The 14,510-nt window shown below is 40.9% G+C and overlaps 1 protein-coding gene across 3 annotated transcripts in view; it reads right to left on the bottom strand.

Annotated features, from left to right (window-relative positions):
• The window catches only part of BICC1 (BicC family RNA binding protein 1), a 257,535-nt gene extending 249,704 nt beyond the window's left edge, over positions 1–7,831 (bottom strand). For all 3 annotated transcript variants that reach the window (XM_032312164.1, XM_032312165.1, XM_032312166.1), the window contains exon 1: positions 7,310–7,831. In XM_032312164.1, the coding sequence (XP_032168055.1) occupies positions 7,310–7,811 (502 nt within the window). In that variant the 5' untranslated portion in view covers positions 7,812–7,831. The remainder of the gene's footprint in view (positions 1–7,309) is intronic.
• Positions 7,832–14,510: the final 6,679 nt, after the last annotated feature.

Raw genomic sequence — 14,510 nt, 5'->3', positions numbered from 1 at the left:
TAATGTGTGGTTTACCTTACTCACTGTAACAGAGAAATTTCTTCAAATCTACAAGGTGAGAATTACCTTTTTCTATGCCAGCATCATAAATACCAGTGGGAGTAACAAGTTATTAAACTTGTTACAAATAAATGTTTTCATTACCTACAGTCATTAGCAGCTTAGGAGGTAGGAAATGGATTTATAAATATATAACATCCACAAAATGTTTCTATTAATAGTTTGTGTATTTCAGATACTGCCCTAAAGGTAAGTACCATAAGGATTAAAAATCAATTGATAGGCGGGTGCCTGGGTGGCTCAGTGGGTTAAGCCGCTGCCTTCGGCTCAGGTCATGATCTCAGTGTCCTGGGATGGAGTCCAGCATCGGGCTCTCTGCTCAGCAGGGAGCCTGCTTCCTCCTCTCTCTCTCTGCCTGCCTCTTTGCCTATTTGTGATCTCTCTCTGTCAAATAAATAAATAAATAAAAATCTTTGAAAAAAAAATCAATTGAGAGGAGAAAAAAAGAAAAGAAAGAAAGAAAGAAAGAAAGAAAGAAAATAAATCAATGTGGTGGCTTCTGCATTATAGCAAGGGTTTCTTGCCAAGGTCATCCCCCATACTAAGCAAGAGCCACTATAAATTAACATTATAATTGTGCCTCATCCTATCAGGAAATATTCAGTATTTTACATGTACCATGTCACTGAACCATGCATTTTTTAAGAGATACATTTTAGAATAAAGCCAAGAATGAGCCAACCGGTATATTTTATTAGCTCATCACTCTGAACAATTTCAAACACCAAAGCATGGCACAAATCTGATGGTAATTCTACTGTCAAACTGCGTCCAAAATGACTTCATCTTCTGAACAAACTCTGGCTTTCTTGGCAAGATTGTACTGCAATAACCAATCTCCAAAAGCCAAAAGGACAGAAGCATGAACTATACTGAACCTGTCAATTCGAAAAGCAATTTGAGATGGGTGATAGGCAGGAAGGAAAAGAGAAAAGATATCTATCGTGGAGTAATAAAAGGGAAAATGGGCATTTTTATTGTTGTGTAATTTTCGACTAAAAAAAAAACTGACATGGAAAAAACAGTGGAGGAAAAAAGGCAATTACATTACTTAGTGGACCTAGGTTCTATTTGTAAAAGCAGTAACAGGATGAGAACAGCTCTATATGATAAGGATGTTTTGTCTTTGGAATTTAAGTTTATTCCTGCATTATGCGAAGAAAGAAATCCCACCTACCTATAACATTACCAAATAATCTAAATTTCTAGGGATTATCAATGCAGGTCAGTTGCCAATATAAGTAAGCTTCTGCTTCAGTCACAACTTCAAATTTTTGTCACAATCCCCACTTCACCCATCGTGGGGAAACCGGGTTGGATCCATTGTGCCTCCCTTTTTTTCCTTGCCTACTTCTGTTAGAGAAGCTGGAAAAGCAGTTACAGTCCCAGAATCTCATGTAGCAAAGAGCAACCAAAGAAATACAGATGGAAGTTTCAGGAGAGAGATTCTTCCTCAAAATCTTGAATAGAAAACAATGTTTCCTCCATTCCCCTGCACAGACCCCAGATGCACCTCCAGGAACAGACAGCCAGTCTAGAACAATGAGGTCAAAAGCCAGAGAGTGGGGGATGGCAGAGGAGAGGAGGGTAATCACTGGGCTCCTTGAGGACCCTGGGGCAACTACTGGGGCTTGGACCTCTTAGCTCCAGATTTTGTGTTAGGTGAGGAAAATAAACCCCTGGCTTGTTTAAGCCGCCCTGTGTTCGGTTTCTGTTAGTCACAGCCCAATACATTCCTGCCCATTAAAATCATCAATATGACAAGCCTTTCTGTGTTTTAACTTATCATTGATCAACTTCACCAAAACCCCACAAGCCTTTGCAAAGATAAGACTTACTATGAGTACCTGCATTGACCAAGAGTGCTTACTCAATGCCCTAGAGGCCAGGGACATATGCCCACCTGGTTTTATCCTTACAGGACCCTAGGAGAGGCGAAGTTAAGACCCCAATCCAGGCCAGTCTAACAGCAGCTCCTGAGCTCTTTACTGCGGAGCTACACGATCTCTGATGGACTTTTTCACTGTTTATAAAGCAATCTTAACCTTCAAGTCTGAGCTCAACCTCAACAATTGTCCTAACTAACCTTCTGATTGGAGAAAGACTTCTAAAAAATAAATAACCCCTTCCCTGAAACAAAAGGAATTCACATGTAGTTTTTTTTTGAAAACCTGGCGAGCATTTGCTCTTTAGTGTTTTGAAATCTTTATCACAAGGCACAGAGCTGTGGCGATACTGACATCCACCAAGCACCATGAGCCTAGCACTGAGCTAAGCATTTCACGTGCATAGTCTTATTCAGTGCTCACAACATCCCCATTTTACAAGTGAGCAAACAGAACAAGTCTGGGCACAGACTTTGAAAAAAGCCTCTTTCTAGACACCAGTGAATGACAAGTTCAAAGCAACGTAAAACTAGAAAGGAAACAGATTTTGCTGCTAGTCTTTTGTAAAAGTATCAGAAATGAATGGCTCAGGACCCTTCAAAGAATGAAAAATACTCAAGGCAAGGACAACTAACAAGAACATAAAGCTCTCTCATCCTGAGCAAAACCTAAAATTCCACAGTCATGTCTAATATAGTTTTACGCAGTATATACTCAACCACCTTTACAAGAAGCTAATATACTCATCACAGTGTAAGCTGCCACGAAGGTCAATAATATTTAAATAGCTATCAATATTTATTTATCATAAGACCATTTAATTTCTTTTCCAATACACTTGATTTTCATTTGCAATATAAAAATGTGCATTTTATGAACTATGGTTTATAATGAACATAGTTATCATTCATTTATTCAGCATTTCCTACATGGCCAACACTGTGATGCTTTACATACATCATTTTTGTCTTAATCATCACAAGCACTTCAAGATGCTAGAACTATTAATACCCTCTTTTATTTTTTGACTGATTCATTGACTGATTGATGGGGGGAGGGCAGAGAGACAGAGAGAACCCCAAGCAGGCTCCACACCCAGCACGAAGCCCACTGCAGGGCTCAATCTCACAACCCCGAGATCATGAACGAGCCAAAATCAAGAGTCAGATGCTTAAGTGACTGAGCCACCCAGGTGACCCAACACCCACTTTCAGACAGAGGGCCACAGGTGATGAATTTTCCCAAGCTCCCTATTAGAAGGCAGCATCAAGATTTGAATTCACATTCTGGCCCAGCACCTTGTGATTTTAACCCCTAAGCTTCATAAAGTTTGGTTTATTCCTGTTGTATTAGCCTTAATCAAACATTAGCTAGAAACCTGTATCAAGCTTAGCTCTTACTTATCTTCACTTTCAGTTCTTCCCAATTTTCATATATTTGTGCTTTGTATTTCTCCCACAAAATACCTACAACACAGGACCATCTTCACTAAAGATTCACTTCACTTGTTAAATTAAAGAGATAACATAACTGCTGCTCTTACTTTTAATCAATAATGTGTTGACAACCTATTTTATTGGCTACTTCTGCTACGCAAGCCAGAAGTCAATGATCCCTATTGTGCCTGTCATTGTAAAAATGCAACACGGTTTTTAAAGTCTTTAACAGCAATATCCTAAAAGCCCACCAGATGTCAACCTCAGTTCATAAAAATAGGCCATTTCCCACCTGTAACACTTCCTCTATGATGAAACAAGGGATTCAGAACTTTGAAAATGGCTATGCTTCTAAATTGTATATAGGAATTTTTAATTGTATGGTATGCATGTATGTTTTGTAAGTTAAGAAGAAAAGTGTAACAGTAAGATGTAAAACAACCAAAAAGACAGAGAGAAAGAAAAAGAAAGAAAAAGCCATACATATGCAAATTCCATGTTTGCCTCTCAGACCTCTAGCAAACACCAAGACTATTTCTGACTCTTCTGACCTATTTATTTCCTACTTTCCTATACTGTTCTCTTTCTTCTATACTATTCTCTTCCTCCTCTTTGCATACCATAAGTCACATTTAATTGACTTAAATGAATCAATACTATCATTTCACATGAGGCATGAACTCTGAAGTTTGAAAATCAGTATTAAATAAATTAAAAAACAATTTTTCTTTACAATTAAACAGTGCTGTCCATGGTATGCATTCCAAGGCTGACCATAAACTTCAATAAACTTGAAAATAGTTCTCATTTATAAAACCACTGACTAATACAATTGATAATCTTTGTTTAGACAAAAATGTCAGATACTCTGCAAGACTGTTCCAAAGTGGTTATCAGACAAAAAAAGATAAAGGAAAAAAAGAAAGAAAAAAAAGAGAAAAGAAAAACTAGCAATTTCTCGCTACCTTTTCAGCCTGGTGGTTTTTATGTATATAAATTATTTGGGGATTCATTGTTCACCCAAGAATGGTATTTCATTTCTTTGATCAGTGCCCTACTGCCCATATTTTAACCTCAGTGAATTTTTGGTCCATTGCATAGAAGAAATTCTCTACTAATAAAAATGCACCCATTAAAGATTAACTTGCCCCCAGGACAGTCTCTCTAGAAACAAATTCCAAGCATTATAATCACTAATTTGTACTATGTAGACTTAAAGACAGATAATCTTATTTACCCAGATTTAAACTGGAAAGCGGCATATATTTTAAGGCAATTATGAAAAGAAAGATGGCAAATCCGATTCACATAATCAGAAATCCAATCAGGCAAATACTTTTACTTACTTGGCACTTTTCAAAAGAAAAAGTTTTATACCGAAGAATATCTAACAATATTAGAATATTTATTGACTTGCCAAACTTCCTATTTTGGTCTCTATTTTACTTCCACAATATGAAATTGCAGAATTTTTTGGTTCTCCAAATAATTAAGTATACACCATCTGTCAGAAATTGTAATGGGCACTGCAAATGTGCCCATTTGTATCTATGCTATAATATTTATTATTAATAATAATAAAAGCATCTAAAATATATTAGGCTGTTATTTGTCATTAGCTTATCAGGCATTGTACCTTTTAATTCCCACAAAACCCCAACAGAAATACTATTATTAGTCCCATTTAGAGATGGGCAAACTGAGACAAAGGCCCAGAAACTGTCCCAATGTCTGTAGGACATCAACCTAGGTCTGAGTGATGCCAGTGGCCACTCTCTGTATAATCCCCTGGCTTAAAACAATGAGACACAGGATTATTTTTGGTTCAGAAAACCAATCTCTTTCCTTCAAACATAGTAGTTCTATATACTTTAACACTAGGAAGCATGCATCACAAAATGCCTTGATACACTGTGCACCACATTCTATTGCCAAACAAGTTCAAAATTTACTTTCTCAGAAGGCATAATTCACTTATTGGTGATTTCTGGAAAGTTAATCAAAAGCCTATGTTCAATCATTAAAGAATTCTTTGGGGCTGAAATGTAAATATTTCACTATACATTGATTGCTGAAGAAACGTTGCCTCTGTTCGTGTTAGGACTTCTTGTGAAAGAAACTTTATCACTGAAGCAATTTTAAACCACCTCATGTCAGAGTAGCTAAGGGGGCAGCCTTCAAATTTAAGAAATGCTTCACCCATATTTCATTTTATTCTAGAGGAAAATTAATTAATTCAAAAAAGAAATCCACTTCCAAAGCTCAGAGGGCTGCCTAGAAACTAACATTGCTGTCACTATCTGTGCATGCACAAATGGAACAGGTAAGGAAGACGTAGTATTATTAGAAGATCCATCTTTCACATCATCCCAAACTCACTCGCAATATAGGAAACAATCTCGCAATATTTTTCTGAATAAACTTAATATTTTGTTTTAGAATCAGAAATTAGTCAAAAAGAGCCATGGAACAAATTAAACAACTAAAATGGATCGAAATACAACTTTAATTTCCAAATCCTCTGTAATTTAATTTTTAAATCCACTATACGATATTCTTATTTGAACAGTTTATTACAAAAGTAACTCTCCTAGAAACATTATATAATTTAAGGAGGAAAAAAGAGAGAGACAGAGACAGACATGATAAGCACGAGGGATGTTTATCAGTAAAAATAAGCAACAAGGGAGCTCATCCAAAAACCCCAGCCAAACACTCCTGCTATTTGTTTCTACCAAGTTATTGTCTTGGAAAACATGTTGTTCTCTCTTAAAATAACCTGTTTAATTGTCTTTAAAAGCCACTGCATTTCCAGGGAGGGCTAAACAGCTCCGATGTTGTGATGCACTGACTGATAAAGTCCAAATTAGTTAGGCACAAAGCGACAGAAGAAAGTTGGAACCGCCAATCCTCTCTTGATATAAAGACACTGGCTACTGAATGAACCCACCATACACCCTTAGTCAAATTAATGCCTGGTCCTCTAAGTATTTTAAGAATGACAGCCATTCAAACCATCATAGTTTTCTGGATGAGGGAAATGACCACACTGGTGACTGACAGGTAGGCGAGTAATTAACATTTTTAAGGCAGGCCCAAATGACCTTGGACATTTTAGCGTTCACTCTAAGAATTCCAATCCTCCCATTAAAACTCAGAATTTGTCTCCAGTCCTAAAGCTGTTATGCCTGGGAAAGTCCCAGAGAAACTAGGGGGGAAAAAAATGTGTAAGACAGACTCTCATAACACAGGAAGATTTTTATGAACTGAGTGTAACTCAAGATGTGTTTTATAAGCCTGTCAGGAGATGAACACACAGTGTCTTCCAACCCAGCAGCACTGCCCTGACACAGCCCCCAGGCTCTGGCTCTTTACCCCCATCCAGGCCCCTTTTACTCCAGAGCGGAGGGTGGGGGGCGGGAGCTCCTATCTTAAGCCCTGACATCTGCGGTGTTTCCCAATAGCTAAACAAGGCCCCTCAGCTGGAGGAAGTGGATACTGACAGGAGGAGAAACAGGGACAGAGCGCTAGAATTCAAGGCTATCAGGGAGTGGGGATACAGTCACGAATACTCTGTGCGGCCGCAGTGGGTCCTGATGGCACAGCCCGGGTATCGAGGCTAAAGTTGGCATCTCCAAAGTATCGAAGTGAACACAACTGGGACGTGCCGGTACAAACCCGGCCTTTGGCTTTTCTAAAGCGGGTCAAGTTAGCACAAGGCTCCCGGTGCCTGGAGACCTGAGAGGCGTGGAAGGCTGGAGAGTCCCGCGAGGTCCCCACTCCTTGGGTGTCCTGCGGCTTCGCGGGAGAGGAAACCGGGAAACTACGTCCGCTCTGGGCTGGGGTGGGGAGCTGGGCGCAGAGCGGGGATGTCCGGGAAGAAGTGCGGACTCGGTCCGGGAGACCGAGGACGTGGGGGATGCCTACCTTGTAACATGGCCTCAAGTTTCTTCCTGTCCACGCGGAAGCGCTCCTCGCTCCACTCGGGGCTATGCAGGGGCGCCCCGGCGACCAGGTCGTCCTCGGAGCCGGGCATCGGCGAGTCAGTGCTGCGTTCGCTGTTGGAGCCCGGGTCCGAATGCGCCGCCAGGTAGCCGGGCTCGCCCTGGGCGGCCATGGTGGGCGCGCGGCGCTCGGGCTCCGGCTCCGGCTCCGACTGCGGCCGCCGCTCCGCCTGCGCCCCCGCCTGCGCCCCCGCCTCCGCTTGCAGTCCGGGCTCGACTGGCTCCCCGCGACGCGGCGCTAGCTCGTCCCCCGGCAGCCGCCCACGCCGCCGCCAACGCCGCCGCCACGGAGCCCCCGGCGCATCCCAACCCCGAGAGCCGCCTGCCGCCCAGAGTCCGGGCCCGGATTCTGGGCCAGTGACTGCGCCTCCCCCTGCCAGCAACGCCGGAGCGGAATGAGCGCGCCGCGCCGCCCGCGCCTCCATCCGCAGGGCTCCGGCGCCCCCTCCCCGCCCGCCGCCCTGGCCGCTGTGCGCTCATTGGCCCCGCCGGCCCACGGGGAGCCGCGGCGGGCGGGCGCGCGGGCGGGGCACCCCTGGCGCTCGAACACACTCGCGCGCGCACACTCACCACGTACACACTACTGCTTTTCTGCACTTACTCGTACAAAACTTATCCCGCCCGTGTACTTTCACGGTTCTTCAAACACAGACACTCACCAGGTTTAAAGCACACTTTCCGAACGCACGCCGAATGCACACGTAACTCCCCTGCTATTTACATACACACACTACACGCTGTAACTCACAACCCCGGTCGGTCCCAGAAGTTTGAAACAAGAGGAGGGAGGAAGGAGAAGACTAGCCGAAGAAACAATGTCCATCTCTTGCAGACATCATTGTGGTCATTGCTTCCACGCAGTTCATTCCTCCGCTCAAGTTCACAGCCAGATCACTCCTCTTATCACAGCAAAACGGTCAGCTGCAGAAGAAGTGGACAAGAGGCTTACTCTTTATTGTGAAGAAAGGGATTTTTTTTCTTGAATGAAGTGAGGAGGGAGTCATTTTCTATGTGATTCTCAAGGAAAAGATTCAGCTTGATTTGAAAGGGGGAAGGCAGGGTGGCAAAGAATAAAAGCCTCTCAGAGGGAAATGGTGGTTAGCTGAATCCAGTTGTCATCTAGGCAGCCTGTTTTGTCAGGGACCGAGGGCTCTTCTCTGTTTTCAAGGTCTGTCTCATAGAGGACCAGTAAATGACCCTATGATCCTAACTGCCCAGGCCAGCCCACCCACTGCCACTTATAAACTTGGACTTGAAGCACCGGGGAAGAAACTTGCTTGCACCAAGAATGCCCTTGGAACTCCATTTTGCGTTCCCACTGATTTCATCCCTGGTTGTTTTGTTTTGTTTTGTTTACTCTTTTAGAGGGTGGGGTTTGGAATGGGAAAGCAGTCTGTTACTGTGTCACAGAGGGAGGTTTATTGGCTTACACAAGGGGCAAGTTACACTTAGGGTCAATAGAAACTCGTATAGGTTCAGTTGCCTAGTTAACAAGAATTCATTGTGCCATGTACTGTCCTGTACTGACAGATGAGGTAATTAAGACTCTGGGAAGTCAAGTGACATGACTAAGGTCACATAACATCAGATAATGGAGACAAGAATCAAACCCAGGTCCATGTACCTGGCAAATAATTTCCACAAAACCCTACCTTATTGGGCAGATAACCTTCCTGCTCAGAATCACCTTCTGAAAAACTGGGAGCAGATATACAGCTTAACTGCTTGATTGACTACGGTGTGTTCCTTCTCTGAACTTATTAATTACTGTGCAAAGCACTAACTTAAACACCAAAAAACAGGTTATCAAGGAGCCTTCCATCATGGATGTTTACCATCTATTTCTGTCAAGAAATATTTGGGGAGGGGGGCTCCTGGGTGGCTCAGTGGGTTAAAGCCTCTGACTTCCACTTGGGTCATGATCCCAAGGTCCTGGGATCAAGCCCCACATCAGGCTCTCTGCTTCGCAGGGAGCCTGCTTCCTTCTCTCTCTCTCTGCCTACTTGTGATCTCTGTCTGTCAAATAAATAAATAAAATCTTAAAAAAAAGAAAAAAAAAGAAATATTTGGGGAGAACCTGGGATATGATAGATAGTATGTTAGGCCCGAAGAAGAGTTATCAAAAACAAACACAATCCCTAAGCTCCTGGAGCTAACATTCTATCTAGAAAGATAGAATATTGATCTAAATAAATAAATAAATCGTTCAGAAAAATATAAAATTGCAGCTATATTAAGCATTACGAATAAGAGACTCAAGATAGGAGAAAATCTAGTAATGGAGTATTTGAATTCAACCAGAGAGGTCAGTGGAGGCTTGTCAGAGAAAATTACTCTGGGGCTGAATAGAAGTTTGAGAAGAATTTGACTGGGCAAGAAAGAGGAGAGTGAGGCCTCCCCTTCAAATGACTATTTGATCATCCTAACATCCCTGAAGTCAGATATCAAAATTATCCTTGTTTTCCAGTTGGGGAAACTTAGGTATGGGAGGTAAAATAATTTAACTAATTTTACTGCTAAGTAAATTATAAAATTATAAATGATAAAATCAGGATTTGAACCCAGGAAGTCTCCCTTGAATATTAGACTTTGGGTACTCTATGCTTACTTAGCCACTAAGCTGTATTGACTCTCAACAGGATCAGCATAAGCAAAGATCCTGTGGTGGGAGGAGGCAGTGTACATCCCTTCAGTGGAGGACCAAAAAGGAAATCAGCAAAGCTGGTAAAGAAGGTAAGGAATAAGGCAGTGTTAGCTGAGGAAAGAGAGTTAAGGAAAGGAATAGAGTATGTAAGCCCTATAAACCAAATTAAGGAGTTTTTGTCTTTTTCCTTAGAATAGAAAGAAGCCATGTAAAGGCTTTCAAGGATACTGTACTTAGATTTGCATTTTAAAAGATGACTATGGCTATAGCATGGGGAGTAGTTTGAGGGACAGGAACAGAAGTATACCAATTAAGTGACTATCCAGAAAGTTTAGATAATAGATACTGGTAGCTTACCTAGAGTGGTGAAGATTGAGATTTGTGAGAGGATTTGAGAAATATTGTGATTGCAAATGTCACCAACAAGTTTGGTGATGGATTGGATAGGGGTTGATGAAGAAAGAAATGTCAAGAATGACTCTAGAGTTCTGGCTAACATAAATGGAGAAAGATAGGTACCATTAGCTAAAACAGACACTGGGAGAGAATTGACTTCACTGGAATAAAGATGAATTTGAACTGGGCATATTAAGTTTAAGGTGTCATTGAGACCCCAAAAAGATATGTCGTATAAGCAATTGGACATATGGGTCTGGAGTTCAGGAAAGATCTTGACTGGAGACTAAAACGTGTTACTTATTTGTTTATAGACAGTAATTAGCCATATACATGGGTAAAACTGTCTCGGGAAAGAGAAGAGAATTAGAAGAAGGGAGAACCAAGGAAAGAGCTTTTCACAAATCCTAACATTTAGTGATCAAGAAGATGACAATATAATAGGAAAGGAGACAGAAGGAATAATAAGGGAGGAAGGAAAAAACAAAACAAAGTTTTGTTATGTAAGCCCAGGGGAAAAAAGACTACTTCAAAAAAGAAAATGTGATGATCTTTGCATAGTAGTTAGGTCAAAAAAAAATTTTTTTTTAAGATTTTATTTATTTGACAGAGAGAGATCACAAGTAGGCAAAGGGGCAAGCAGAGAGAGGGGGAGAGTAGCGGGGGAGGAGGAAGCAGGCTCCCTGCCTAGCAGAGAGCCCAATGCAGGACTCGATCCCAGGACCCTCAGATCATGACCTGAGATGAAGGCAGAGGCTTAACTCACCGAGCCACCCAGGCAGCCCAGGTCAAAATTTTTTGATGAAGGTCACTGGGACCTTAGCAAGAAAATTCAGAATGGAGTGGTGAAGGAATGAATATAGCTAATGAAATGAGGAGTAAAGACAGCTTTTTGCGAAAGGTTTGGCTGAGAAGGGGATCAGAGAGAAATAGCTGAAGGAATCTAGGTAGAAATAATCTAGGTAGAAGAAGGGCTGTTTCTTGTTTATTATGTTGGTTGGCTGGTAAGTTGAATGACTAATTTAATGGGTGAGGTTTGAGCACTGGAAAAACCACTGGAAATGATCCATTTGACAGAAATTGAACATATAAGAAAAAAAAGAGGAGAAATCAGTATTATAGGGCTTTGCAAGCATGAACAGAATAGACTTCAAGACCCAAATATAAGCAAAACTGTTCATCCAAAGATGAACAGATAGGTGTAAACGTATGTCACTTTGTAGATTTCATTTCTAGAGTTCAAAGGAATTGTCACCTCATGGCTTTTATTTTCCCAAAAGAGTGAAAGTCAAAATTACCTGCTGAGAATGTGGGGGAAGGAGAGCTGCTAAAGGTTTGAAGAAAGTAGAGATTTTCATGTTTGTTTGTTTACAGAGTTTTTAAAATACTCTTTTGCTTCTGTAAAAGAATGAATTGGTACTGTTGAAAGTCCACATGATCTTGGTAGTCACAAATTTATAAGGGATCTGCCTGCTTGTTTTGACTTTATCCACCAGTGCTAAGCTTCTTGTGTGCAGGTATGGAGAAAACATAGGAACCAAACCGATGAAGCACCAGGAGCTAAAGGTGGTAGAGCAGTGACTGATGGAAAATAATTTCCAATGTAGAAGTTTATAGTCAGTAAAAATATCAATGCCTGACAAATTCATTCTTAGGTATGAGATCTCTCAAAAGAGGTTATTTTCCTTATATTATTTCTGAGTAAGCTACTGAAGATCGTGTGTCCCCAAAGCAAGGGAGTAAATCAAGATGAAGAGAAAAACCTGAAACCTAGGAAACAAGAGATCTAGCACGTGAGAGAGACAAAGGGGGTCCTAGGGATCATAGTGAAAGGCGAGCTCAAATTGGAGCAGGTCATAAGTCTCAGCGTTGAGATTTCTTCTAGACTGAATAAAATGCTTGAAAAGTATGAACATGTGCAGAGGAGTAGTGGGGGCTTTGAGAGGGGCGGTGGTGAAAAAGTGCTTTAGGGGAGCCTTAATAGATAATGATAAACTTTTAAAAATGAAGAAGTACCAATACAAGCACGTCATTTAGAGATATGGAAGTGAAAATAAAATCAAACTAAAAGTGGCTGCCTATAGGAAATGGGAAATGGAAGGAAGGCATATGGTACTTCTGGGTTTTATACAAGTCTTCTAGAACAATTTGGTTCTTTAAGCCATATGGATATATAGTTTTAAATTTAGAAAAGCTAATGAAGCAACATATCCTTACAAAACCATTATTGAAATGATAAATAGCAGAATCTTGAATTTACAGCTTCTGAATTGTGTCCTTTTTCTACAAAAATTGAACCAGAGTTAGAATAATTGATAGTCTTTTTGTTTTAAGAGCATGTATGTGGTTTGACTTTATCTTTCCATTTCACTGAAATTCACTGAAAGCATAGGAATAGATCAGATGCCAGGTAATCAATTGTGTAGATTTTTTAAGTAAGTAAGTAAGTCAATAATTTAAAAAAAAAAATCTCTGGGAAAATTTTGAATAAAATCTTCAGGTTCACAAGTTATGAAAACCCATAAGAGTTTTTATTGTTTTGTTTTGTTTTGTTTTTTTAAGGAGCATTATCTTACACCTATCTAAGAAATTCATGTCTAACTGCTTAGTGCTCATCTGACAAAGAGGACTCCTCAGGAAACATTTTAGGATAGTTTTGTTGTTGTTGTTGTTGTTGTTAAGATCTTATTTATTTACTTGACAGACAGAGATCACAAGTAGGCAGAGAGACAGGCAGAGAGAGAGGAGGAAGCAGGCTTCCTGCAGAGCAGAGCCCTATGCAGGGCTTGATCCCAGGACGCTGATATCATAACCCGAGCCGAAGGCTTTAACCCACTCCCAGGACACTGATATCATAACCCGAGCCGAAGGCTTTAACCCACTGAGCCACCCAGGCGCCCCAGAAAACATTTTAAAGTAAAATGAATTTGGTGTTATTTTCCAGGAACTCTTTTTTTTTTTTTTTTAAAGATTTTATTTCTTTGTTTGACAGAGAGAGATTACAAGTAGGCAGAGAGGCAGGCAGAGAGAGAGGAGGAAGCAGGCTCCCCGCTGAGCAGAGAGCCCAATGTGGGGCTGGATCCCAGGATCCTGAGATCATGACCTGAGCAGAAGACAGAGGCTTAAACCACTGAGCCACCCAGGTGCCCCTTCCAGGAACTCTTAATTAGTTTCCGTGGCCTAGTTTTTTCTAATGCAAAATACAAAACTATTGATTCTGTATTTTCCTAAGAGTTTCAGAAATTTATATTAAAACTGCTTTCCTACTTTAATTTAAAATCTTACATTTCAGACATGTTTGAATAATCTCAGCATATGGCCAGATATAACTAAATTAAATGAGCTCTTAGCGGGCCCGTTTAACAATCCCACCTCATATTCCCTTTTCACATTTCACACTCCAACAATGTGGAAAGATTTGTAACTCCCAGTCTAGTCCTGCTCTCTCATCTAGAACTCTGTGTTTCACTATCATTATTCCTCTGACTTGGAATACTCTCTCCCACTCTGTTGCCTTGGACTTCACAAACACCCTAACTCCAGCTGACTGGGGTTTTCTTAACTTCTGTATCCAGTAAATATTGAGCTTACTCCATTTATAGCCCTTATGTTTGCATTTACTATCTTTATTTTCTTCATCATTATCACTATCGTCATATGTCGGATGTCTGAGGCAGAAAATGTGGGGTTTTTCTCCACCATTATGTCCCAAAGAACACTCAGAAATAGCCTGGTATAGGTTGATAAGCCTTTAACCATGCACTTAAAACTAAATGCCTACAAATTATTATTTTTTTTCTTGGCCAAGTACTAATTTTTTAAATTACATTTTAAATTTTCGGTGTTTCCAAGATTCATTGTTTATTCACCACACCCAGTGCTCCATGCAATATGTGCCCTCCTTAATACCCACCATCAGGCTCAGCCATCCCCCCACCCCCTCCCTTCCAAAACCCTCAGTTTGTTTCTCAGAGTCCACAGTCTCTCATGTTTTGTCTCCCCCTCTGATTTCCCCCAATTCACTTTTCCTTTCCTTCTCCTAATGTCCTCCATGTTATTCCTTATGATCCTCAAGTAAGTGAAA

The sequence above is a fragment of the Mustela erminea genome, chromosome 14 (genome assembly GCF_009829155.1).
Source record: "Mustela erminea isolate mMusErm1 chromosome 14, mMusErm1.Pri, whole genome shotgun sequence".
NCBI lineage: Eukaryota > Metazoa > Chordata > Mammalia > Carnivora > Mustelidae > Mustela > Mustela erminea.
This window is presented reverse-complemented; position numbering and strand designations above follow the sequence as displayed.